The following is a 26081-nucleotide window of genomic DNA, read 5'->3' as shown; positions in this document are numbered from 1 at the left end:
CAGGACTGGGAAGAGAACTCAGCTGGGACTTATCATGGATGGCTTGAACTCACTTATCCGGTATTACAAGAACAACTTTTCTGATGGGTTCAGACAAGTAAGTCTGTCTGTGATGCTTCTTTTTGACCCAATAGTTAGATGGATCTTTTTATGGTCCTTCAATGGAATCACATGTCATCTGAGAAATTACTGATTTTTTTTTTTCCTCCTGTTCCAGGATTCTATAGACTTATTTCTTGGGAACTATTCGGTGGATGAACTAGAATTCCATAGTCCATTAAGTGTTCCAAGGGATTGGAAATTCCTGGCTGTAAGAAACTTATGTTTTTCAAATGTTTAAGGACATTGTGTGAAGGTCTAAGTATTGCCAAGTCCCCTTGACTTGAGCTACCGTGTGTCGCTCTGACTGCAGTATCAATACGTACGGTCTCCGGGGGAGATCAGGGAGTGGGGTGGAGTAACTCCGCAGTGTCTGCTTTCTTTTGAAATTCACTCCCACATTGTTCTTATGTGGACACACACGCAAAGGGACGTGGGAGAGTTCTTATTTGGAGGACCCTGTCCCCTTAAGTTGAGGGATTGCTGAGGGGAGACTTGTACCAGGGAAGGTAATGGATATTTTTTGACCCTTCCCTCCTTTTTTTTTTTTTTAATGTTTTTATTTATTAATAAGAGGGATAGGAGGAGGAAGAAAGCACCAGACATCACTCTGGTACATCTGGTACATGGATGGAACTCAGGACCTCCCTCATGCCTGAAAGCCCAATCCTTGTTCACTGTGCCACCTCCTGACCACCTCCCCCCCCACCCCCCCAAAGCAGAGAGCACTGCTCAGCTTTGGTTTTGTGGTGGTGCAGGGGATTGAACCTGGCACTGGACCCTTGGGCATGAGAGCCTCTTTATATAACCATTATGCTGTCTATGCCCCATCCTACCTTTCTGACATCTCTGTTCACCAAGATTTGCAAGAAGTCTTTGGGGGTTTCTGCAGAGGGGCAGGTGGGAATGCCGTGGAGGCCTAGTGTCCTGGCTTCTTACCTGGACGGCCTCCGCCCAGCCCTTGGCTCGGAACAAAGGACAAGTCTCCAGTCCGAATTCCCCCCTCCCCTCCCCCGCAGTCTGCGCGTCTGCTGTCTGAGCTCGGTGAGCCTCCCAGACGATCACTCTGGTCTCTCTTCCCTTTCAGCTGCCCATCATCATGGTCGTGGCCTTTTCAATGTGCATCATCTGTTTGCTTATGGCTGGTAAGTTTGCTCTGACTTCACACTGGTGCACTTCTTTCTGGCAGTGTTGGGCTTTCTTACACAGCATCTTTGAGGTTTAGAATCTACTGAGGACTTGATCCTTCCATTAATGAGAAAAGGGGGAGTTGGGCAGTAGCACAGCAGGTTAAGCACACGTGGCGCAAAGCCCAAGGACCAGGAAGGGTCCTGGTTCGAGCCCCTGGCTCCCCACCTGCAGGGGAGTCGCTTCACAGGTGGTGAAACAGGTCTGCAGGTGTCTGTCTTTCTCTCCCCCTCTCTGTCTTTCCCTCCTCTCTCCATTTCTCTCTGTCCTATCCAACAACAACGACATCAGAACAACAATAACTACAACACTAAGGGGCAACAAAAGGGAATAAATAAATAATAAAATATTTTTAAAAAAATAATGAGAAAAGGGAGCAGGTGGGGTTAGGCCATGTGTGTGACAGGAGGATAGTATGTATACCTAATAATGTGGTCATTTTCCCCTTAAGATTTGAATAAATACTTTTCATCTTGTTAACGATACATAGAAATGATTGTAGAGCAGGGGTAGATAGCATAATGGTTATACAAAGAAACTCTCATGCCTGAGGCTTCAAAGTCCCAGGTTCAATCCCCTGAACCACCATAAGCCAGAGCTGAGCAGTGCTCTGGTAAAAAAATAATAATAAAAGAAATAATTGTAGAAAACGTTAGACAAAAAGGATGAATGAGATTTTATATATATATATATATATATATATATCTGTCATTCACCACTTGTGAAGCTTTCCTTATGCAGGTGGAGACTGGGGGCTTGGACCCGGGTCCTTGTGCATTGTAATGTGTGCATTCAACCAGGTGTGCCACCACCCGGCCCTGAATCAAAACCCTTTATGGGGCCAGAAGGTGAGAGTTCTGGCTTCTGTCACTGCTTCTCCACTGGACATGGGTGTTGGCAGGTGGATCCACACCCCCAGCCTGTCTCTGTCTGTCCCTAATGGGGGAGGGCTCTGGGGAGGGGAGGCTCCAGGACACATGGTGAGGGCGTCTGCCCTGGGAAGGCAGGATGGAGTCATGGCAGCGTCTGCGACTTGGTGGCTGAATGAAGGGCGCGTCCCCTTAAATTTTAATAGTTCAAAACTGCCCTAGAGCCTGAGTTAACAGACCCCTGTTTGTTTTCTTTCCTGCTGCCGTGTTGACAATCACCTGGAGACAGTGGCTCCTTTACACACTACTTAGAGCCTGACACCTGCCTGTGCTGGGCCTGAGTAGCGTCAGCGGGCGCTGCTGGAGGGAGGCTCCTTCCTCCTCGCTTCTCCTTGGACTGGCAGGTTTCTGCTGTCGGGATTCTGGTGCTCTTCTCTAACAAGCTGTCTCTTTGTTCTGCCTTAAGAGAGGCCGCTTCCCGCATCAGGTTCCCACTACACTGCGCTCTCCTCTGAGAGCCCTTTCTTCTTTTGCCCTCAGGACTGCTGGGGGCTTCTTTTCAGAAGTGGGGGGGGGGGGCTCCCGTGGTGCGCCTGACGCCAGCTGTGGAGTTCTGTTGCAGGTCGCGCCTGACCTGCTCCTGGTCTTCCTGCGGGATCAGGGCAGAGCCTGTGCCATTATCTCTCCTGTGTCTGGCTGAGGTGAGCTCGCAGGAGACGCTGCTGGGTGGAGACTGGTCCCACACCCCCACTGACTGCCGGCCTGTCGAGAACAGTGAGCTCGCCCTTGCACTGAGCATCTCCGCGCTGAGCTCTGTCAACGTTCCCAGTAGAGGGAAGGAGCATCTTGTTGTTACCCCCAGCAGGGCCACAAGTGTTTTCTGTAAGAACAGGCGAGTCTTAACTTTGCGAGTTATACATGTGGTCCTGTTGTACACTGCATTGTGGTTTGATTTTTTAATAGCATATATAGATTTTTTAATATTTACTTATTCCCTTTTTGCTGCGCTTGTTGTTTTATTGTTGTAGTTATTATTGTTGTTGATGATGTCATTGTTGGAGAGGACAGAGAGTAACAGAGAGAGGAGGGGAAGACAGAGAGGGGGAGAGAAAGACAGACACCTGCAGACCTGCTTCACCGCCTGGGAAGCGACTCCCCTGCAGGTGGGGAGCCGGGGGCTCGAACCGGGATCCTTACTCTGGTCCTTGGGATTTGCGCCACGTGCGCTTCACCTGCTGCGCTACCGCCCGGCCCCTAAGCATCTTTAAAAATCTGAGATCCCAGGGCCGGGCAGTGGTGCATCTGTAAGGGTACACGTCACCAAGCCAAGGAGCCAGGGGAGATGCTTCATGAGCGGTGAAGCAGGGCTGCAGGTCTCTCTCTCTCCCCTCCAAGTTTCTGTCCTCTCAAAATGAAAGGGAGGGAGGGAGGAAAGTCCATGCCGTCTCAGCTCACAGTAGGTGAGGCAGGTGAAGGTGAAGGCTCTTCACAGAGCTCACTGGAGGTCCCTGGCAGAGACGCGGGCACGGGAGAGCAGCGGGCACGGGAGAGCAGCGGCGGCCAGCCAGCAAGCGCGGCTTGTGACTTCTAGGAGCCCCGTGCTGAGCTCACCCCAGCTCCTGACTGTCCTGAGGCACTTGGTGGCAGACGCTGTTTCTGGAAGCCAGTCCTCTCTGGAGTTAGCTTTGTTGTTTCTGTCTGTGTCGTTTGTGTCGGCCATACTCACACTTCCTAGTTGGCCCTCTGGAGAGAGGGAAGTCGAGGCCTCGGGAGATTTCCCTGTGGCAGGTGTCCCCGCCTAGACTCAGACTCCAGTGGAATGGCCTTTGTTCTTTGTTCAAGAAGAAGGTGCAAGCCTCGAGCCGTGGAAGTTTGTAGCTATGCGGACTTGGAGGTGTTTTGAGTCGAGAGAGCTTAGATACTGTAGTATCTCACAGCTCAGGTCAGACAGCAGTGAAATCATGAGCCTGTGCGCGTTATAGACGATGATGATGATTTCTAGCCAGAAATCCGGCTCTCCAGACGGGAGCTAGATCACTGGCCGCTTCTCACCGTAGCTGGCCTCCGCTGTCAGCCAGGCTCCCTACTGCCCGAGGGCACCAGCGCTCGGCTCCCCTCTCCCCTCTCCCCTCTCCCCTCTCCCCTCTCCCCTCTCCCCTCTCCAGAGAGCAGAGCAAAGCAGGGTTGTCCCCTCCCTCAGCTCTCGTGGCTGCACACCTGAGCAAAACTTGTGAGAATTGTGCTCGCTCACTGTCACGTTAGGGCCAGAGAAATAGCTCGCCGCTCGCCGAATCAGAAACTCCAGAGCGGGACCCAACAGCCAGTGTTTGGACAAGAGGGTTCTGCCGCAAGCCAGGCTCTGAGGGCCGCTGAGAGCCGCTGGTCAACGTGCACGTCCCCAAGGCGTGCTCGCAGCAGAGAACTGGGTCTGCTGTCAGTGAAAGGACTTTCATTTATGTCCACAGGTGACACTTGGACTGAAACTCTGGCCTACGTGCTCTTCTGGGGAGTTGCAAGCATTGGAACATTTCTGATTATTCTCTACAATGGCAAAGATTTTGTTGATGCGCCCAGATTGGTCCAGAAAGAAAAGATAGACTGAATTTGTGTCTGTGGAAAGCGGCTTGGCTTAGAAGAGTCCATTCTGCAGAACTGGAGTCTTTACTGACCCGCTTTCCACGGTAGCCTGAGGTGGTTTGAAAGCCTTTGTCCAAAACACACACCTTACGCTCTGTGCTGGGAAGGTGACTCGGAATCAGCGGTCTCCTTACTCTCCGGATGGTCCTGTTTATAACTGCAAGCTATTCCTCAGTTAAAATGCAACCTGAACTCAGCCCACAGAACGGAAAGACTCTCTTCACTGTCCATCTAATCAAATGTTGCAGAATAGGTAATATATTTAAAAGCTAGAGCTGCTGTCGTTATCTGAAACAGTAAAGTTATTTTTCTAGCTGACTTCATTGTTGTCGTTGTACAAGTGGTCTCTGTCAGCAGGTACTCCTCTCCACACACACAGATCTGAACTTCTCTCAGACGCGGAAGCCATCAGCCGGCTGTGACGTCTTGCAGGTCTGAAGCTTCCCCAGGCCTCAGGTGGTCTGACGGCGTGTGCGCCAAGGGCTGGGGTGCCTCCTCCCGAGTGCGGTGCACACTGCAGCTGCTGCCGTGGACAGAAAAGTCTGGATAACCTTAAGCTTTTTTTGGTCTTCTTCTTCTTCTTCTTCTTTTTTAAGGACTAAGTGAAATCAAAGAATGTAAAGCTCGTCTCTGCTAGCGGCCCAAAGTCTCCCCACGTCCCGGACTGCCCCGTGGGGGGCGCAGCCTGCTGGCCCGCTGCTGCCTCGCAGACATTAACTTCCCCCTTGGCAGGGCGTCGCTGGACACACGGCTGAGAGGGGCTTGTGCTAGATTTGATATTGTGCTTCCCCACGCATGGTAACAATCAATGCTTTTCATTCTGAGAAGGTTTTTGTTAGCCATACATAAGTGTGTCTAAAATCAATGCTTCCGGGTCGTCATAGAACTCCAAATCAAGGACCAACTGAATCCTCCTGTGCAGACAAACCTGGACCATGAGCTTTAGAATCAACTCGTGCATAGTGCTGGCTCCAAGCCGGACCGTGTATTCAGATGCGATTATGAGATTTCAATAGAGGAAAGCTGGTAAGATCACACCGTGGCCATTACTTACAGAAATTCAACTAACTACTGCTGTCATCTCTGTTACGCTTGAAAATATGTGCCGCTTTCCCCCCGTAGTGACACTGTACGTTGTCCTCAAGGATCTTGAAAGACACCTTTTTTTCAGCCTCTTTTCTTCACCACCCTCTTCCATAGACATCACTGAGAGTTGCTCCTTTTGGAAACTCCTTGTGGCTTAAGAACCCCTCCTTCAGACTCACGACAGGCGGGGTAATGTGAGCTACCTAACATGTCAATAAGCAGAACGCGTTCCAAAGATGATGTGCGGAAGCTTAGCTTGTGTCTGCTGCGCCGCGTTACTCAGACGTGCACTTGACGTCACAAACCTGAGCGGCTGCAGCCAAGACCCAATCTGTGCCTCCCCGGTAGTGGACGGACTAATGCTGGTGTGTCAGAGCTGAAAGCAGCAGGACTCAGAATCCCGCCCTGGCTTTATTTCTAAATTCATGTACTGTACACCCAAATGAAAATAAAACTTCATATTCTTTTCTAACGACTAGTGGTGTCGTCTTTCTGTGTCTTGTCATGAAAGGAATGCTTTTTCTCTTATTTTAGAATTCAAAAAATCATACAGGGCACTGCACAGTCACCATAGAAAAGTTAGGCAAGGTAAGTAAGCAAGAAAATAGCTTTTACACGCTTCTGTTCTCCAGTTTTGACCACTTAAGAAATTGTCTTTAGGGAGTCGGGCTGTAGCGCAGCGGGTTAAGCGCAGGTGGCGCAAAGCACAAGGACTGGCATAAGGATCCCGGTTCCAACCCCGGCTCCCCACCTGCAGGGGAGTCACTTCACAGGCGGTGAAGCAGGTCTGCAGGTGTCTATCTTTCTCTCCTCCTCTCTGTCTTCCCCTCCTCTCTCCATTTCTCTCTGTCCTATCCAACAACGACAACAACAATAATAACTACAACAATAAGACAACAAGGGCAACAAAAGGGAATAAATAAATAAAATAAATATTTAAAAAAAAAAAAGAAGTGAAAGAAATTGTCTTTAGGGGGCCAGGCGGTAGCGCAGCAGGTTAAGCGCAGGTGGCACAAAGCATAAGGACCGGTGTAAGGATCCCAGTTCGAGCCCCCGGCTCCCCACCTACAGGGGTGTTGCTTCATGGGCGGTGAAGCAGGTCTGCAGGTGTCTGTCTTTCTCTCCCCCTCTGTCTTCCCCTCCTCTCTCGGTTTCTCTCTGTCCTATCCAACAACAACAGCATTGGCAACAATAACAACAACAAGGGCAACACAATGGGAAAAAAATGGCCTCCAGGAGCGGTGGGTTTGAAGTGCAGGCGCTGAATCCCAGCAATAACCCTGGAAGCAAAAAAAAAATTGTCTTTATACTTTTTTGTTGCGTGTAAAGTCCGGCATGCAGCTAGTAAAGCGTCCTGTGAAAAGATGTTTCTGTGTTGTGATCTTGCATAGGCCTCTGCTGACAAATGGGAAGATAGGGCTTTTAGGAAATATTCTGGCCCAAAGCAAAGGCCTGGGGTGGCGGTGGAGAGGGGTTTGGGAGCCCCATGCACCTTGGTGGTGACTTAAGGTGGTGTCGGGAGGGGAGTGCAGACACAGCTATAGGGAGAGGAGAGTGTCAACAGTGGTCCCGTTCCGAAAACCCCAGTTTCCCCAGTGAAATGATTGGGATGGGAACAAAGCAGTGCTCTCAGGGGCCCAGCTGGGAGAGCGCTCAGCTTACAAGCTTGGCGCCCGAGTAACATCTGACGCTCACACCTCCACCCCTTGTCCTCGCCAGTTAGGAGCAAGCCAGTGGGCACGTGGGGATTGCAGGCAGGCGTTTCGATGCCCAGGAGTCTCCAGTCCTGTGGAGGAAGATGGAATTCCTGGGCTGTTGGTGTGTGGGTGTGAGCTGGCTTTGTACATACTTACAGAAGTTCTCTCAGAAGAAGATTTAGTCTTCCAGATCTTTCTCAACATTGATTTCCAAGTCAATGGACACACAGGAAGGTTGGGAGATGTCTGCAGCAATTCGGAAGTTGTGTCTTGTCAGATTAGAAACACCCCCCCCCCCATTTCCTTAGAGTATGTAAGTAAGCCTCTTCTCATGACTTCTCTTGCACTGCACTGGTTTTTTTGTTGCACACGGAGGTGAGTGTCAAAGGGAGATACAGAAAAAACGGAGCCTGCTGGTAGCACAGCGGGCTAAGCACATGTGGTGTGAAGCGCAGGGACCAGTGTAAGGATCGCGGTTCGAGCCCCCGGCTCCCCACCTGCAGGGTTGTTGCTTCACAAGCGGTGATGCAGGTCTGCAGGTGTCTGTCTTAGGGGCCAGGCGGTGTTGTACCTGGTTGAGTGCACACATTACAGTGCGCAAGGACCCAGGTTCAAGCCCCTGGTCCCCACCTGCTGGGGGGAAGCTTCATAAGTGTTGAAGCAGGGCTGCAAGTGTCTCTCCCTCACTATCCCTCCCCTCTCAGTTTCTCTGCCTTTGTGTCTATCCAGTAATAAACAAATAAAAATAAGGAAAAAGCAAAGACTGGGTGGATTCTCCTTTCTTCCCCATTTTTTTTTTTACCCCAAGATAGTGTATTAGCAGGGGAGAAGGCCTTGTATTAACAGATATCTTGAACTGCAGGTGGTTAATGGTAATGCCCCCCCCAAAAAAAACCAGGCTTTACTTTTTTTTTTATTTTTTTTTTTATGATGACAATTGTAGAAAAGCCGAATTCTCTCCATCTGACTGGGAGCTAAGTCAAGGGTGCCTGTTTCTGTCTCTCTCTCTCTCTCTCTCTCTTTTTTTTTTAAGAATTTATTTATTCATTAGAAAGAGGAGAGAGAGGAAGAACCAGACATCACTCTGTTACATGTGCTGCTGGGGATTGAACTCAGGACCTCCTGGTTGAGAATCCAGTGCTGTACCCACTGCTTTATCCACCTCCTGGACCACCCCTGAGTGACCGTGATCTGACCAGTGTCAGGTCTCTGTGCAGTGTAAGTGGTGCAGTTTCTCTTCTCCAGTTTATTGGAGGGAGGGGAAATTATGTCGAGTGGCCGCTTTGTCCAGTCAGCAAAGAAGCTGGCTCAAGGGGATTGCTGAGAAATCTCTCGAGGATTCTCGAGAAATGCGCCTCACACTTAGTGAAAGGTCACAGAAACCAGAAGTGAAACTGAACTGAGGTCGGTATTTCCATCTGGGACACATCATCCTAAAATACTGGAACTTGCATCTTACTTGAGCTTCAGAACAAAATTCATTCTGTAGGAGTGAAAAAAAAAATTGTCCAGAATTGCTTTCAAACTTTGTTGGCACTGGGGCCTTACTGCTTTGGGTCAACTCTCTCAGACAAGTAGAGGCAGAAAGACAGAGGGAAAGACACCACAGCACAAAGACACGCCCCCCCCCCCAAGTGTAGTGGGGGCCAAACTCAAGCTGGGTCACACCTGTGGACAGGCAGCCACCCCCAGGGGAGCTAGCTTGCCGACCTGCTGTCAGGCCCCTGAGCTCAGTGTCATGCAGTCGCCCCTGGACGTGTGACACGTCTCCCCTCAGTCTTAGCTGGCCATGGTCTTGGCTCTGGGAGTCTAAAATAAGTCCAGGTGACAGAAGGGGCGGTGAGGTGGAGGCCACCGGAATGGAATGGTCTGTCACCAAGGGGACAGCCACCTCCCTTCCAGTCCCAGGTAGCTGGCAGCAAGACCGAGTCACTCAGCTGGCAACTGGGCTGGTGGTAGGGCGGTCCCGGTGGTCAGAATGACCACCACGAACGGGGTCTGCAGAGGGAGACTGCCCCACCATGATGCAGGGACAGACCCTGCCACTGTGTGTTCCTCACCAAGCATAGCCACCCTTCAAACCTTTATATCTAAGGTGCATATTTAGGAAACAAAATCGTTTATGCACGAGAGACCAACCAGAGTCCTGCCCAGTTCTGGTCTGTGTTGGCACCAGCTGGGGTTGCACCTGGGATACCAGGGCCTGAGGAATGCAGGGCCTGTGCTCCAGGGCACTGGGCTGAGGTCTCCCAACACTGAAGAGCTCTGGTGAGTACATGCTGTCTGAGCATTTTCAAAAACAGTGATTGTCTAGCTATCAGGCGGAGCTGAGTGTTGATGAGCCGGTGGTTTGAGACCTGCTCAGTATTGTCATCTTTGGCCAAGGGGACGAATGGAGGGGACATGAAGGAATTTAAGAGACAAAAAGACGAGCAGGACAGTAGCGCAGCAGGTTAAGCGCAGATGGCACAAAGCGCAGGGACCGGCGTAAGGATCCTGCTTCGAGCCCCCGGCTCCCCACCTGCAGGGGAGTCGCTTCACAGGCGGTGAAGCAGGTCTGCAGGTGTCTGTCTTTCTCTCCCCCTCTCTGTCTTCCCCTCCTCTCTCCATTTCTCTCTGTCCTGTCCAACAATGATGACATCAATAACAACAACAACAATAAAAAAACAACAAGGGCAACAAAAGGGAAAATAAATACAAAAATTTTTTTTAAAAAAGAGGCGAAAAGAATCGCAGCTGACATCCCAAGAGAATGTGTCTGAAGATCCGAGACAGACCTGCCTAGAGTGGTTTCTGTGTCTGCTCAGGGATGCACAGACTGGGAGAACCCAACCTCTCCCCTGCGGAAGGGTAACCTCGCCCTACTTAGCCCAGTCAAACAAAAAGACAGGACACTTTGCATGTGGGCTGACACTGTTTCATACATATGGCGTATCTTCAGTCACAAGGTGTTTGGAATTATATACATTTTTAGAAAACTTATGTACAGATAAATAATTTAAAATAGATTTTTTAGGCGATGTCTGGGTCTTTTCCGGTAGAGTTGGCCAGCATGTCCGCATGGATATTAAGTGACCAGGAGGCTGGGTCCACACTCCTCCCTGGAGCTTCTGGCGGCTTTCCGGCACACTAGGGGTGTCTGCCGTGACTGCTAACCTAAGCCCCACTGAAGACCGGGCTTGCATGCTGGAGTTGGGCCGTTTCCATAGCAGGCATCTGTCCTAGACCCACTGTGGGCAGTCTCAGACTGCAGGATGGGGCCCTCTGTGGGCCCGCTAAGGTCTTCTTCTTTTTGTTAGCCAAGAGCATGCCAACCACAGATTCACTGCGACTAAGTGAGGAGAGGAGATTTCATGCCGGTGACTTTCAGACATGGCCCCTCGGGCACTGAAAGCTCCTCTCGGGACTGGAAAATGGCCCACTGGCAAAATGCACTTGGTGTTGTGCATAAGGATCTGGGTTTGAATCCTGACCTACTAATGGGAGCACCTTCAGGGGAGAAGCTTCACGAGGAGTGGAGAGCTGTCTTTCCTCCACAATCTAACCCTCACTGTTTACCCAAAGGAAATAACAGTATTAGAAGGCTGCTTGCAGTGGTGGAATCATGCAGGCACCGAGTCCCAACCAGGAGCCTTGGTGGTATAAATAAAAAACAAAAGGGGGCCGGGCAGTAGCACAGAGGGTTAAGTGCACGTGGCACGAAGTGCAAGGACCGGCGTAAGGATCCCGGTTCAAGCCACCGGCTCCCCACCTGCAGGGGAGTCGCTTCCCAGGCGGTGAAGCAGGTCTGCAGGTGTCTGTCTTTCTCTCCCCCTCTCTGTCTTCCCCTCCTCTCTCCATTTCTCTCTGTCCTACTCAACAACAATACAACAATAAACAAGGACAACAAAAGGGAAAAAAGACCTTCCTTTCAAACTGATGCGAAAGCAATGACCTTCTAATATTTTAGAACCTCTTCAGGAAACAAAAATACACTTTTATTCCATAGAATATAGTTAAATCTCTGCCCACGGTGTGCCCTAGCTCCAGGGCTTTCCTAGAATCGAGGACAGTCGTCCTCAAGGCTGGTCTTGAAAATGCCTCTGGTGATGAGAAGGCGTCACATGCGACCTTGAGGTCCTCTGTCCCCACACCTGCCTGGTTCTTCTCCTCAGGCTCAGGCAGACGCTGGCCGGCCGGTTGCTTCTGGAGTCACGTCTCTTACACAGCAGCCCAGGAGGCCCTCCCTGCCCACCGCGGCCGTGAGACTGAGTGGCTGGCCGCCGTCTCCAGAAAGTCCAGTCCTCAGGCCACGGGCGCCGCGTCTCCCTTCTTGAAGCGGCGTGTGAGGAAAGTCCCCAGGGCCACGAGTGGGATGCACATGGTGGAGGAGGCCACCAGCAGCCCGATGACGGCCAGTGCGTAGGTGGGGTAATCCTTGGTCACCAGCTGACCCTGAAAGGAGCCAAACATCAGCAGAAAGAAGGCCTGGGAGGAGAGTCGGGCGGTAGCGCAGTGGGTTAAGCGCACGTGGTGCAAAGCGCAGGGACCAGAATAAGGATCCCGGTTCGAGCCCCCGGCTCCCCACCTGCAGGGGAGTCGCTTCCCAGGCGGTGAAGCAGGTCTGCAGGTGTCTGTCTTTCTGTCCCCCTCTCTGTCTTCCCCTCCTCTCTCCATTTCTCTCTGTCCTATCCAACAACAACAACAACAATAAAGATAACTACAATAATAAAACAACTAGGGCAACAAAAGGGAATAAATTAAAAAAAAATAAAGAATGCCCGGAGGGTGGCCTTCTAGAGCCTGGCACCTCAGGCCATCAAAGGGGACCGGGCACGCTCAGACCCCGACAGTCATGGCTCTGCAGTTCACCCACAAGCAGGCCTGCTGCCGCCTTCCTCTCGCCCCGAACTCTGCCAGAGCGCGCACGGCCATCTGGACTGGCACCACAGAGTGACCACAGGGCCGAGCACAGGCAACTTGTCTGACACACCAGGGCGGCCGCCTGCACCCAGCAGTGCCCAGGAGAACTTCCTGTGATCTGGGGCCGGGCAGTGGTGCACCCAGTAAACGTTGCATTGCCAGGCACAAGGACCCGGGTTCAAGCCCTTGACTCCCACCTGCAGGGGGGAAGCTTCATGAGCGATGAAGCTTCAGGGCTGTAGGTGTCTATCTTTCTCTCTCCCCACCCCTCTCAATTTCTCTCTCCTATAAAAGAAAAGAAAGGGGGGGGGAAATGGCCACGACGAGCATCGGATTCATCATGCAGCTGCCAAACCCCAGTGCCAGTGCGGGCGGCAGTAAAAATTAAAAGAAGAAATAAACCCGAAAGCTCTTTTGTGATGACTCAAGTGCTGTTCATTTGAGCACCTACAATATGACCAGAGCAAAGGACTGGATTTTAACGAATCGAAAAGCCACCTAAAAGCTGTCATATCAAACAGCACAGCTCTGGTCTCAGGAGAAAAAAGTCTTTTTTTTTTTTTTAGGTTTCATTTATTTGTTATTGGATAGAGAGAGAGAGAAATTGAGAGGGGGAGGAGAGGTAGAAAGGGAAAGAGACAGAGAGACCACCTGCAGCCCTCTCCACCATGCGAGAAGCTTCCCTCCTACGGGTGGGGGCCAGGGGCTTGAACCTGGGTCCTTGTGCGCTGTGACGTGTGCACTCAACCAGGTGCGCCGACACCTGGTCCCAGGGGAGAAGTCTTGAAGGGTCTCGGAACCTACCTGGTGGGAGGATGGCTGCCTAGAGAGCCAGTGAAACTCACGACACACTCAAGTGAGGTGATACGCCCCCAACTATTCCCTTTCTCTGCAGGAAGGCACAGGCCGGCAAGTCTAGGGAAGGCGGGCTTCTCTCAAAACCAGTGCAGGGGCCAGGGGAGGGCGCCCCTGGTTGAGCGCACACATTACGGAGTGTAAGGACCTGGGGAAGCAGGGCTGCAGCTCTCCTCCTCCTCCTCCTCCTCCTCTCTCTCTCTTTCTTTGCCTCTCCTCTCCCGATTTCTCTGTCTCTGTCCAGAGTAAATAAATTAAATAAAAATATTTAAATTAAATAAATAAATTAAATAATTTATTTATAATAAATTAAAAATATTTAAAGTGATAGCACACCCGTTTAAGTGCACATAGTACTAAGCACAAGGACCAGGGTTTGAGCCCCCTGGCTCCCTGCCTGCGGGGGTGGGGTTTGCTTCACAATGGGTGGAGCAGGTCTGCAGGTGTCTGTCTTCCTCTATCTCCCCTCCCCTCTTGATTCCTCTCTGTCCTGTCAAGTATAATAGAAAGAAAAAGAATAAAAGGGATATGGCTACTGAGAACAATGCGATTGTAGTGCCCGCACTGAGCCCGGGCACTAAAAAAACAGGAGGAACCCTGGTCCTCACAGAGTAAGCTGCCCTGCAGGTGCCGCGGCCACAGCTAGATGGGCGTGGGGCGCCTTCTCAGCCTGCCATAGATGCTCACATGGAGGGGCTGGCACCTTGGGCCCTTCCCCAGCCCCATGGGCTACAGGGCTCTGCTTTCAGCTTCCTCTACCCAGCGGGGCAAGACAAATGGGCCAGTGGCATTTGCTTAAAAGGTGAGCCAGGACTGACCCTCAGGCCAGACACAGCGATGCAGGTGGTTAAAATACTGACAGCGAGGGCTGGGCCGTGGCGCACCTGGTTGAGCGCACATGTTACAGTGCACAAGGGCCCGGGTTCGAGTCCCCGGTCCCCACCTGCTGGGGGAAAGCTTTCTGGGTGGTGAAGCAGGGCTGCAGGTGTCTCTCTGTCTCTCTCCTTCTCTGTCTCCCTCTTTTTTTATGTGCTTTTTTTTAAAAAGATATTTGTTCCCTTTTGTTGCCCTTTTGTTTTATTGTTGTAGTTATTGTTGTTGTCATTGTTGTTGGATAGGAGAGAAATGGAGAGAGGAGGGGAAGACAGAGAGGGGGAGAGAAAGACAGACACCTGCAGACCTGCTTCACCGCCTGTGAAGCGACTCCCCTGCAGGTGGGGAGCCGGGGGCTCAAACCAGGATCCTTCTGCCGGTCCTTGCGCTTTGCGCCACGTGCGCTTAACCTACCGCGCTGCCGCCCAATTCCCCTCTGTCTCCCTCTTTTCCTCTTGATTTCCGGCCGTCTCTATGCAATAAATGAATAAAGATAATAATGAAAAAATACTGCTAGCTCAGGCTGGGGGGCGGCTCGTCCAGCAGGACACACACACATCACGATGTCACTGATTCGCTGCTGCGGGGAGGCTTCATAAATTGTGAGATGGTCTCCCTTTTCTCCCATCCCCTGTGTCTCTAACTTCCTATTAAAAACAAAAAAGCCACTGGGGGTAATGGAAGCATCAAACCCCAGCAAGAATCCCAGTGGCTAAATAATAATTATGAAGCACTGACACTACGTCTGTGTGAGCTGACTGTCCGGGTCACATTGGAAGCCACTCCTGGGACACCAGTGCAAACCTGGGTCCCTGTAGCACCCAGGATGCTGCTTCACCCACATCCCTGCAGGGTCCCCACTGAGGCCAACCTCCCCCCCGCCCCAGCCTGTGCTGAGGAGGCCTAAGTGGGTCTGCAGGCCGGGGGAGGAAGGGTCCAGCACCTCACTGGGAGCTGTCTCCCCCAAGACACCCCAGAGGAAAAGTGGTGTCTCTGGCCCCAGGCTGGGCATTTAGAGCCCCGGTCACACTGCCTCCTTGTGAGAGGCCAGCAGCTGTCTCACGCTCATGGTGGAGCTTGTGCCCGGCCTACACGCACAGGGGCATGTGTGTGTGTGTGTGTGTGTGTGTGTGTGTGTGTGTGTGTGTGTGTGTGTGTGTGGCGGGGGCCCGGGGCCCTGAGGTGGCAGGTACCTGGGCGGCATCCCAGGCCTGGTACTGCAGCGTCCCTGTGAGGATGTAGTCACTCAGGTAGAAGATGAAGAGGCTGACAATAAGCAGTGGGCTCACACCGGCCCACATGGCCTTCCAGTACCAGTTCAGCGGGCGCCCCGTCATGGCCTCGAGGTCGCTTTCAAATCTATTTGGAAATCAGGAACAGAAAAGCCCAGGTTATCCCAGCTGATGGGGGAAGCTGGTTCAGCCTGCGTGATCTCCATTTTGCTGCCATTGTGGTCATTGTTATTGATATCGTCGTTGTTGGGTAGGACAGAGAGAAATGGAGAGAGGAGGGGAAGACAGAGAGGGGGAGAGAAAGACAGACACCTGCAGACGTGCTTCACCGCCTGTGAAGCGACCCCTCCTGCAGGTGGGGAGCTGGGGATTTGAACCGGGATCCTTGCGCTGGTCCTTGTGCTTTGCGCCGTGTGCGCTTAACCCAGCGCACTACTGCCCGTCAACCCTCACCCCTCTCCGGCCTTTCCTTTTTACCTCTTCCCCCTCAGAGAAGAGAAGCAGGCAGGCTTTCTTCTCTCTCCGCCTAGACTGGGCAGCAGCATAGCAGCACTGTCTGTCGAGACTGCTCAGACTGGATGTCTGTCTTCCTAACCCCGCCAAGCCTGATTAGGGAACTTCTCGTCAGCACTTGGAAAAAAGCTAGCCAGGCATCTATCTTCCCGTTTCAGCAGAGGAAGAAACCGAGGCCCTGGGCTGGGACGTGCCGTGTCCAAGGACACCCAGGCAGTGGCTGACGGAGGCCCAGAGTCTGGATGAGTGTCCTGTCTTGGCTCCAGGGGGCTTTGAAACATGCTCCCCCGCTTTTGGCGTCTACACCAAAGCAGAGGACTCAGGGTGGGGAGGGCGGCTTTCGGGTCCTGGTGTTTGAGGGTGGAGGGGACCTCGCCTCGGGGGAGAGTGTTTTGCAGACACCTGTCATGGTGAGATGAGACATTTTGCCAGTGTTGCCGACAACTGTGCTCGCTTACTGCAAACCATTAACCCCCTCAATAAAAAAGAACAAAATAAAGTCAGCAGCCCAGGAGAGGGGGATGAGACTTCATCTGTGTGTAGCACAGCCCCCGGGCCTGAGGCCTGCAGGACACAGAGACCCCGTCCCTGTGCTGACTCTGCTGGCCTCCAGGCTCCAGAGTCACAGGGGTTTTCAATATTCTCTGAGCCTCACTCCCCTCCCCAGCGGCAGGAAAAAAGGCTGCTGAGCACTCTTGCCACCTGGCCACTAGGTGGCGCTCTCTGAACCAGCAGAAGGACGTTCTTCCCAGGTTGTTTCTGCAACAGGTGGTATAAAATTCCTGGGTTTTCCTGTTAAGCATACTTAGCACAAAGATCAGGGATCCCAGTTCGAGCCCCCGGCTTCCCACCTGCTGGGGGGTCGCTTCACAGGCGGTGAAGCAGGTCTGCAGGTGTCTGTCTTTCTCTCCCCCTCTGTCTTCCCCTCCTCTCTCCATTTCTCTCTGTCCTGTCCAACAACAACAACAGCGACAACAACAATAACAATAACAAGGGCAACAAAAAATGGAAAAATGGCCTCCAGGAGCAGTGGATTCGTAATGCAGGCACTAAGCCCCAGCGATAACCCTGGAGGCAAGAAAAAAAATTTCCTGGGTCTTTAATAGTTTCTGGCCTACCATCCAAGTTCTTGATACGCTGGGACTTTACTTTTGTTTCTGGTGAAATGTAGTGGTTCAGTTTCATTCACGTTTCGACCCAAGTTTCCCAGCACTATTTATTGAAGAGACTCTCCTTTCTCCATTTAATAGTTTGGGCCCCCTTGCCAAAATTTGGATGTCTGTGGGTATGAGGGTTTCTTTCTGGGCTCACAATTCTGTTCCACTGGACAGTACCCAGAGCCCTGCCCCACTAGGGACAGACAGACACAGGCTGGGGGTGTAGATCCACCTGCCAACACCCATGTCCAGCGGAGAAGCAATGACAGAAGCCAGAACTCCCACCTTCTGCTCCCCATAAAGAATTTGGATCCCTGCTCCCAGAGGGATAAAGAACAGGGAAGCTTCCAGTGGAAGGGAGGGGACACGGAACTCTGGTGGTGGGAACTGTGTGGAATTGTGCCCCTGTGATCTTACAGTCTTGTTCATCATGATTAAACCACTAATAAAAAATTAAAAACAACCTCTGGGTCATCTTTTGTCTCTGCCTGTGCCACCCTTTTTAGACAGGGGAAGCTCCTTTGCTGGCACCTCCAGAGGGCCCTTCCTCCTGCTCCACACACTTTCTCTCTAGCCTTCTCTCTCTCCCGGAAGCTCACACCCTCTCGGGGACCAATCTCCTTTTCCCTCTGCATTTCCTAGGTGACAGATTTGCCCCAGTTCCCGGGGACATGTTTGGCATGAGGACTGCAAGTCCCACGTCCCTTGGTCTGGGAAACAGGGGCAGCTACTGACTCTAATGCTAATGGCCTCGCGGCCTTAGTCTGGGAGGAAGGAAGTGTTGGGAGATGAAGTCTGGGGTGTGCTGCGAATCCCAAGCCCTCCTCGGAGCCTCACAAGCTCCTCGGCGCTTGAGACATCCAACAGGAGAGCAATCTTGGCTTGAATCTGCTCTGCCCTAACGTTATCCGGGACCCTCAGGCTTCCTGGGATGCAGTAGAACAGCTGCTAAGAGGGCCTGGCTTTAAAGTATCACAAGTCCCCAGCCTAGCACCTGTCTGGAGGGTCAGAAGACTGGGGAGGGTGTGTGTGTGTGTGTGTGTGTGTGTGTGTGTGTGAGGCAGCATAATGGTTCTGCAAACAGATTCTCATGCCTGAGGCTCCAAAGTCCCAGGTTCAATCCCCCACACCACCATAAGCCAGAGTTGAGCAGTGTTCTAATGTTTCTCTCTCTGCATATCTCTCAAAAATAAAATAGGGGGCCAGGTGGTGGTGCACCTGGTTGAGCACACATATTACAGTGCTCAAGGACCCAGGTTCGAGCCCCTGGTCGAAGGGCAGGGGGAAAGCTTCTTGAGTGGTGGAGCAGGGCTGCAGGTGTCTCTCTGTCTCTCTCCCTCTCTATTACCCCCTTCCCTCTCAATTTCTGGCTGTCTCTATCAAATACATAAAGACAATAAATAATAAAATAAAATAAAAAATATATTTAAAAAAGAAGATGAGGAAGGGAAGGAGAGTGTGAATAGCCTTCCGTTTGGGGTCCCAGCTGAGCACCAACCACTTCCCAAGGTGTGATGAGCCCCAGGGCCCCGCACACGCTCCAGAGCACACCTGGCTGGACAGGTGTGCTGGGCCGAGGTTCTACACTGCTGACAGGCTCCCTGCCTCGTCTGGACCACACAGGCTCTCCAGCCCAGCCCGGTCCCCCGTCTCACATGGGAGTTTGGTGAATTCTCAGGGCTGCACCAGAACCTGATTAACCAGAGCCTGGAGGGTGGGGGGGGGGAAGGGGGTGAGGCCCTGTGGCCAGACGAGAGGCAGAGCAGGTGGGCTCCCTGCAGACTCAAGGCCGGGGAGCGGCCCGGGACCGCTGGTTCTTGGTCTGGTTCACTCTCTGGGGATCCCAGTTCAGCTCAGGACTGCACAGGGCAGCACAGCAACCCAGCGCTAGCCAAGCTTCCCAAGGGCGAGCCATCAGCTGGACTTGGTGAATGACTAAGTCCGGCACCACTTCCTGCTTCCGGAAGCGGCCGGGGACCACAAGTACCCAACAATAGGCAGCGGAACTGAAGTGCGGGAGGTGGGGGAGAGAATGCGGAGAGAGGGTAAACGGAAGACAGAAGAAAGACAGAGAGCTTGCTGAAATCGGGGGAAACAAAGCAAAGCCCCCTCCCCCAGCAGCCCCAAAGCTGGCACAGTAGATAAAGTGCCGGGCTCTCAAGCATGAGGTCCTGAGTTTGAGCCCCAGCACTGCGTGTGCCCGTGATGCTCTGGCCCTCTCACCTTTCTGTCATTAATAAATAAACTTAAGGAACATCAGTCTTGGGAGTCGGGCGGTAGCACAGCAGGTTAAGCGCACGTGGCGGCACAAAGCGCAGGGACCCACGTAAGGATCCCGGTTCGAGCCCCCGGCTCCCCACCTGCAGGGGGTTCACTTCACAGGCGGTGAAGCAGGTCTGCAGGTGTCTGTCTTCCTCTCCCCCTCTCTGTCTCCCCCTCCTCTCTCCATTTCTCTCTGTCCTATCCAACAAGGACGACGACATCAATAACAACAACAACAATAACTACAACAATAAAACAAGGGCAACAAAAGGGAATAAATAAATAAACATAAAAAAAAACAGTCTTTGGGGGACCAGGCAGTGGAGCACCTGGTTAAGCACTCACATTACCGTGCACAAGGACCCAGGTTCAACACCTCGGTCCCGAGGTTCTGACCTGCAGGGGGGAAGCTTTAGGAGTGGTGAAGCTGGGCTGCAGGTGTCTCTCTCTCTCTGCTGCCTCCAGTCCCTCAATTTCTCTCTGTCCTATCAACTATAAGAAAAAATATATAGGGCCGAGTGGCGCACCTGGTTAAGCACTCACATGACAGTGTGTAAGGACCTGGGTTCAAGTCCCTGGTCCCCACCTGTAGGGGGGAAGTTTCATGAGTGATGAAGCAGGGCGGCAGTTTCTCCCCGTCTTATCCAATCCAGTGAAATAAATTGTAAAAGCAGAAGAGAAATTCACACAGCCGCTGGCAAACACAGGCAGGGCTCAAGAGGAAGGTGCGAGAGCTCTGCGCCTGGGCAGCCTCCGGGGTGTGGGTGGGCGGCCTGCCTCACCTGCGCAGCCCGTACACATAGCACACGGCGACGATCTCCACCAGCACGATGAGCAGCAGGGACAGAGTGGCCGCGTAGTCGTTGAAGATGTCGAACCAGTAGTTCCCGGCCTCCAGGGTGAACAGCAGGCCCATGGCACAGTTGAGGAGACACACCAGCCCTGCGGCCACAAGACCAGCTAGCTGCCCACCTGCCCCGACCGACTGCTGGGGCCGCAGGGCCGGGGCGGGGACCCCGGGGACTGGGAGGCGGCCGTGGGCCGGCCCCTCTGCCCGCTCAGCCTCGTGGCTGTGGACTGGGCACGGGTGGGGGCGGCGCTGACCCAGCAGTGTCTGTGGGCGACTGACGGCAGACGTGGGCCGGGGCTGCCCTGCTCAGGGTCAGCGGGCTGGGGGCGGCCCTCTCTGAGAGCTGGCAGGCTGCGAGTCTGGTGACTCTGTCCTCACTGCTCAGACCTGAGTTCAGGGGGGTGCTGGAGCTGGCGACATTCTCTTCAGGACTCTCTAAGAGGACAGGGAATGGCCATATGTGGGGAGAAGGAAGAGAAGCAATTATTATTTGTTTATACTTTTTCACTTCTGCCTCCAGGGTTATCGCTGGGGTTTGGCGCCAGCACTACAAATCCACGGCCCTTGGAGGTCATGTTTTCCATTTTATTGGACAGGACAGAGAGAAACTGAGAGAAGATAGAGAGGGAGAAAGATGCCCGCAGACCTGCTTCACCACTTGTGAAGTGTGCCCCCTGCAGGTGGGGAGCAGGGGCTTGAACCCAGATCCTTGTGGCGGTCCTTGTGCTTAGTACTGTGTGCTGCTTAACCAGGTGTGCCACCACCCCGCTCCCACAATTATTATTTTTCTATGATTATTTTCTTTCCTCATCTTGAGAACTGCTCTGCTCGTGCTCATTCTCACCACATGAAGTGAAGGTTCAGAACACGCCTGAGGCATGCTTCACTTCAGACTGTGTCCAGAGACTTCAGATGTGGAATGACAACCCTTCAGCTTCATTACTCGGGTGAGACCTTTCCTTTCATAGTATTCTCTAATTCCATCTCAGGTGGATCACTTCCTAACAAAGTCCCAAAACCTAGATATAGACCAGGTTCCATGAGATAGAGCATATGTTCACACGTATCCACAAACTAGGGCAAAATATATATCTGAAAGCAGAAGTACACTAGAGTCTGCAGTGAGTACCCCCCCAACTCTTCATCTGCACTATTCCAGCCTTTAGGTTCATGATTGTTCAACAATTTGTTTGGCTTTGTATGTTAACTCTCTGTTCAGCCAACAGGTTCCAGATGCTAGCATGATGCCAACCAGACTTCCCTGGACAGACAGCCCCACCAATGTTTCCTGGAGCTCTGCTTCCCCAGAGCCCTGCCCACTAGGGAAAGAGAGAGGCAGGCTGGGAGTATGGATCGACCGGTCAATGCCCATGTTCAGCGGGGAAGCAGTGACAGAAGCCAGACCTTCCACCTTCTGCTCCCACAATGACACTGGGTCCATGCTCCCAGAGGGATAGAGAATGGGAAAGCTATCAGGGGAGAGGATGGGACACGGAGTTCTGGTGGTGGGAATTGTGTGGTAACAAAATCCTACGGTTTTGTTACCGTCTCCTTTTTTAAATAAATTAATTAATTAAAAAAAGAACACGCCTGAGACAACAAACGTCAGCAGGAGGATAATGACATGGGCAGGGCGCCATGGCCGAGAGGGGCTCAAGGCTGCTGGAGCTGCTCTGTGTGCTGGCCTTGGTGGCAGCCGTCTTGCCAAGGGCACGTGGGGAGACCACCGCGCTGGATAAACGGACACGTCGTGACCCACACAGCAGCACAACCGAGAGAAGCCTTGGAGTCCCCAGCATGAGGTCCCGAGTCTGATGCCAGCGAGGTTCGTGCCACAGTGCTGCCTGGTTCTCTCCCATAAGCCCTTAGATAAATAAATCCTTTCCAAAAAGGACGCGTACGTGATACAGGGGGCAGACCGTGGTGCCACGAGGCAAGAACAGGCTCGGGCAGGGAGGCCCCAGCGAGTGAGAGCACGCTGGACCTCGAGTGAGACTCAGGCTCAGGCCTCCGGGCACCACATGGCAGCATCAGGCCACAGGGAAGTTTTTCAAACAGTGAAGCAGTGTGGTGGTGTCTCTCCTCCTCTTTGCAGTCTCTCTCTCCCTCTCTGCCTGTAACCCTCCCTCTATCTGAAAAAGAAAACAACATTCTGCTGGGGCCAGGGGCGGGGGTGAGGAGCAGGCACAAAGCCTCAGTGATGCTCTGACAGACAGAACACAAAACGTCTGAAACACCAGTCAGTGTGGGGCTAGGAGTCAGCGCCTTACCAGGGAGGCTCCCTGTGTGGAGGGCCAGTGCTACGGCCTCTCTCTCTCTCTCTCTCTCTCTCCCTTTGGGCTCTATCTGACAGAAAGAGAGAAAAAAGAGAAAGACAGAAAGAGAAAGACAGAAAGAGGGAAAGAAAGGAAAGAAAGACAGAGAGAAGGGAAGGGAAGGAAGGGGAAGATAAAGGGAGGAAGGAAGAAAAAAGAAGGAAGGGAAGGAAGGGGAAAGAGAAAGAAAGGGAGAAAGAAAAAGAGAGAGAGAAGTAAAGATATAGGAAAGGACAAGAAAGAAGGAAGAAGGGAAAGAAAAGAAAGAAAGAAAGAAAGAAAGAAAGAAAGGAAGGAAGGAAGGAAGGAAGGAAGGAAGGAAGGAAGGAAGGAAGAAAGAAAGAGGGAGTCAGGCGGTGGCGCATCGGGTTAAGCGCAGGTGGCGCAAAGCGCAGGGACCGGCGTAAGGATCCCGGTTCGAGCCCCCGGCTCCCCACCTGCAGGGGAGTCACTTCAAAGGCGGTGAAGCAGGTCTGCAGGTGTCTGTCTGTCTCTCCCCCTCTCTGTCTTCCCCTCCTCTCTCCATTCCTCTCTGTCCTAGCCAACAACAATAACTACAACAACAATATAAACAAGGGCAACAAAAGGGGAAAATAAGTATTTTTTAAAAAATCAAAAAGAAAGAAAGAAAGAAAGAAAGAAAGAAAGAAAGAAAGAGAGAGAGAAAGAGAGAAAGAGAGAAAGAGAAGAGGCAATTCCTGGCCGGGGAGCGGTGAAGCCATACCTGCTCAAGGGCCAGAGGCTCGCAAGCCAGCAATCCCAAGGTCCTTCCTGGGAGCTCCGAGCAGCGGGTGGAGAGTCTGGTGTCACCCCCCCAGCCTGCAGGAACCAGAGGAGCCGGGCGGACCCCTGAGCTCCCCGTGACCCGCAGCGACTAGCCCGGATCCCGCTTCCCGGAGGACAGGACATGGCCGCAGTCCCTGAGCCTCCCTGGCCACTCACCTGAGATGGCCTCTTGGGGCAGGCGGCTGGAGAGGAACTCGCTGTCGGTCAGCGGCGTGAGGATGGCGGCCGTGTTCCCCAGCATGCTCCCGATACCCAGCATCAGCAGCATGAGAAAGTACAGCACCGACCACAGCTGCGACACCTCCATGTTCTTGATGGCCTCCGTGTAGACGATGAAGGCCAGGCCGGTGCCCTGGACCGCCTGCCCGCAGAGAGGGGACACCGGTCATGCACCGGGGACTCACCGGCCCCGACACCCTCAGCGCTAGGTAACCAGGAACGCCTCACTCGGGCCCCCATAGCCCTGCTGGAACCAGGGTCCTTGCGCCACTGTAATGTGTGTACTTAACCAGGTGCCCCACTGCCTGGCCCCCTCTCCCCTCTCTCTATCTCCTTCTCCTCTCTCAATTTCTCTCTGTCCTATCCACTAACATGGAAAGAATGGCCGACAGGAGCGGTGGATTCGTAGTACTGGCCTCCAGCCCTAGTGATAACCCTGGAGGCAAAACAAACAAACAACAACAAAAAGAACTGAATTCTCCACGGGGTGAGGGTCTGGCTGAGACCTGCAGGCTGACCCGACAGGGCAGAGCAGGGTGAGAGGCCCACAGGAAGGTAAGCTGCTCTTGAGGCCAGAGTCAGCAGGAAGAAGAAACAGGACTCAGAACACACTTCCTGGGGTCGGGAGACAGACGGCACACACACAGCCCCGCAGAAGTTAACGGGTTCGAGCCTCCACCACCCCGTGGAGAAGCTTCACAAGCAGCGGAGCAGTGCTGTGTAGTTACCCTCCGCCCTTGGCCTCTCCTTTCCTGTCTTGCACCCTCTATCAAGAAGACAGAGTTGCGGTGATAACCCTACCAGCAAAAAACACACGCCCCGCCCCCAGCCCGCAAACATAACAGGCCTGCTCATTGGCCGGATTCAGAAGAGGGTCAGCTCAAGGAAGACTGTGGGGGCGTGAGAAGTGGGGACAGACCACATGGAAGTGGGTCACTTTGGGTCAGTTTTAAAACAGTACAAAACTCACTAGAACAGGCCTACTTTTGATTGTTATTATCCTGAGCAGGCAATTCTAATAGTGCCAGTGACAGACACTGCCCCCCTCTCCTGCAGACTGCCCCCCCCCCCAGCCCTGGAGCAGCTCCCAGGGGTCTCAAGACACCCGTGTGGGAAAAAAGATAAAAGCACAGAGATAAGCATGTGGCAAGGAGCTGTTAGGAGGAGAAGTGCATCTGACACACGGCCTACTCCTGTGTCCTCTGTATTTTGGAAAGCTAGGCAAGGAGGGTTGCAGCTCCTTCTCAGAAGTCTAGTTGCCGTCCACCAGAATGTGTAAAGAGCTCACCAGACTCAGCACCAGAAAAGAATTTTGGTACCCACTCCCAGAGGGATAAAGAATAAGGAATTGGGGGAGTCGGGCTGTAGCGCAGCGGGTTAAGTGCACGTGGTGCAAAATTCGAGGACCTGCGTTAAGTATCCGGTTCGAGCCCCGGCTCCCCACCTGCAGGGGAGTCGCTTCACAAGCGGTGAAGCAGGGCTGCAGGTGTCTGTCTTTCTCTCCCCCTCTGTCTTCCCCTCCTCTCTCCATTTCTCTCTTTCCTATTCAGCAACAACAACATCAATAACAACAATAATAATAACCACAACAATGATAAAAACAACAAGGGCAACAAAAAAGGAAGATAAATAAATAAACTATTTTAATAAAAAAAAAAGAATAAGGAATTGGGGGCTGGGCGGTAGTGCAGCAGGTTAAACGCACACAATGCAAAGTGCAAGGACCGGCGTAAGGATCCCGGTTTGAACCATCGGCTCCCCGCTTGCAGGGGAGTCGCTTCATAGGCGGTGAAGCAGTTCTGCAGGTGTCTGTCTTTCTCTCCCCCTCTCTGTCTCCCCTTTTCTCTCGATTTCTTTCTGTCCTATCCAAGAACAACATCAATAGCAACAATAACAATAACAACAACAACAAGGGCAACAAAATGGGAAAAAATGGCCACCAGGAGTAGTGCAGGCACCGAGCCCCAGCAATAACCCTGGAGGCAAAAAAGAGAGAGAGAGAGAGTAAGGGATTTTTTTTCCCTCCAGGGTTATTGCTGGGCCTTGGTGGTGCGAACACTACGAATCCACTGCTCCTGGAGGCCATTTTCCCCATTTTTATTAGATAGGACAGAGAGAACTTGAGAGAGGAGGAGGAGACAGAGAGGGGGAGAAAGAGAGACACCTGCAGACCTGCTTCACCGCCTGTGAAGTGACCCCCCTGCAGGTGGGGAGCCGGGGTTCGAACCTGGGTTCTTGAGGCAGTCTTAGGAAGTCTCCAATGGAGGGGATGGGACAAGGAACTCTGGTGGTGAGAACTGTAGGGAATTGTACCCCTGTTATCTTACAAACTTGCTGATCACTGTTAAATCATGAATGAAAACAAACTAACAGAAACCACAAGGAATTTTGTAGAATTCAACTATAAAACCATCTGATCCTGGACTTTTGTGTTGGGAAGCTCTTGAAGACTGTTTAATTTCTTTGGCTGTGACTGGTCTATTTGGTGCCATAAACCACTGACCTTCCAGCAAAATGCTAAAGGAAAAACATAATTCATGT

At 52.5% G+C, this 26081-nt stretch overlaps 2 protein-coding genes across 2 annotated transcripts in view; one reads left to right on the top strand and one right to left on the bottom strand.

Annotated features, from left to right (window-relative positions):
• The window catches only part of SACM1L (SAC1 like phosphatidylinositide phosphatase), a 36463-nt gene extending 30112 nt beyond the window's left edge, over positions 1-6351 (top strand). The window contains 4 exon segments of the mRNA XM_007531435.3: positions 4-97; positions 218-310; positions 1187-1244; positions 4622-6351. Coding sequence (XP_007531497.3) covers positions 4-97; positions 218-310; positions 1187-1244; positions 4622-4824 — 448 coding nt within the window. The 3' untranslated portion in view covers positions 4825-6351.
• A 5180-nt stretch (positions 6352-11531) lies between these two features.
• The window catches only part of SLC6A20 (solute carrier family 6 member 20), a 49260-nt gene continuing 34710 nt past the window's right edge, over positions 11532-26081 (bottom strand). The window contains exons 8-11 of the mRNA XM_060204860.1: positions 23478-23682; positions 20153-20312; positions 15400-15565; positions 11532-12010 (exon numbers count right to left, since the gene is read on the bottom strand). Of these exons, the coding sequence (XP_060060843.1) occupies positions 11861-12010; positions 15400-15565; positions 20153-20312; positions 23478-23682 (681 nt within the window). The 3' untranslated portion in view covers positions 11532-11860. The remainder of the gene's footprint in view (positions 12011-15399; positions 15566-20152; positions 20313-23477; positions 23683-26081) is intronic.

The sequence above is a fragment of the Erinaceus europaeus genome, chromosome 12, assembly GCF_950295315.1.
Source record: "Erinaceus europaeus chromosome 12, mEriEur2.1, whole genome shotgun sequence".
In the NCBI taxonomy this organism is placed as follows: domain Eukaryota; kingdom Metazoa; phylum Chordata; class Mammalia; order Eulipotyphla; family Erinaceidae; genus Erinaceus; species Erinaceus europaeus.
The sequence above is the reverse complement of the archived record's forward strand: the minus strand, read 5'-3'. Positions and strand labels throughout refer to the sequence as shown.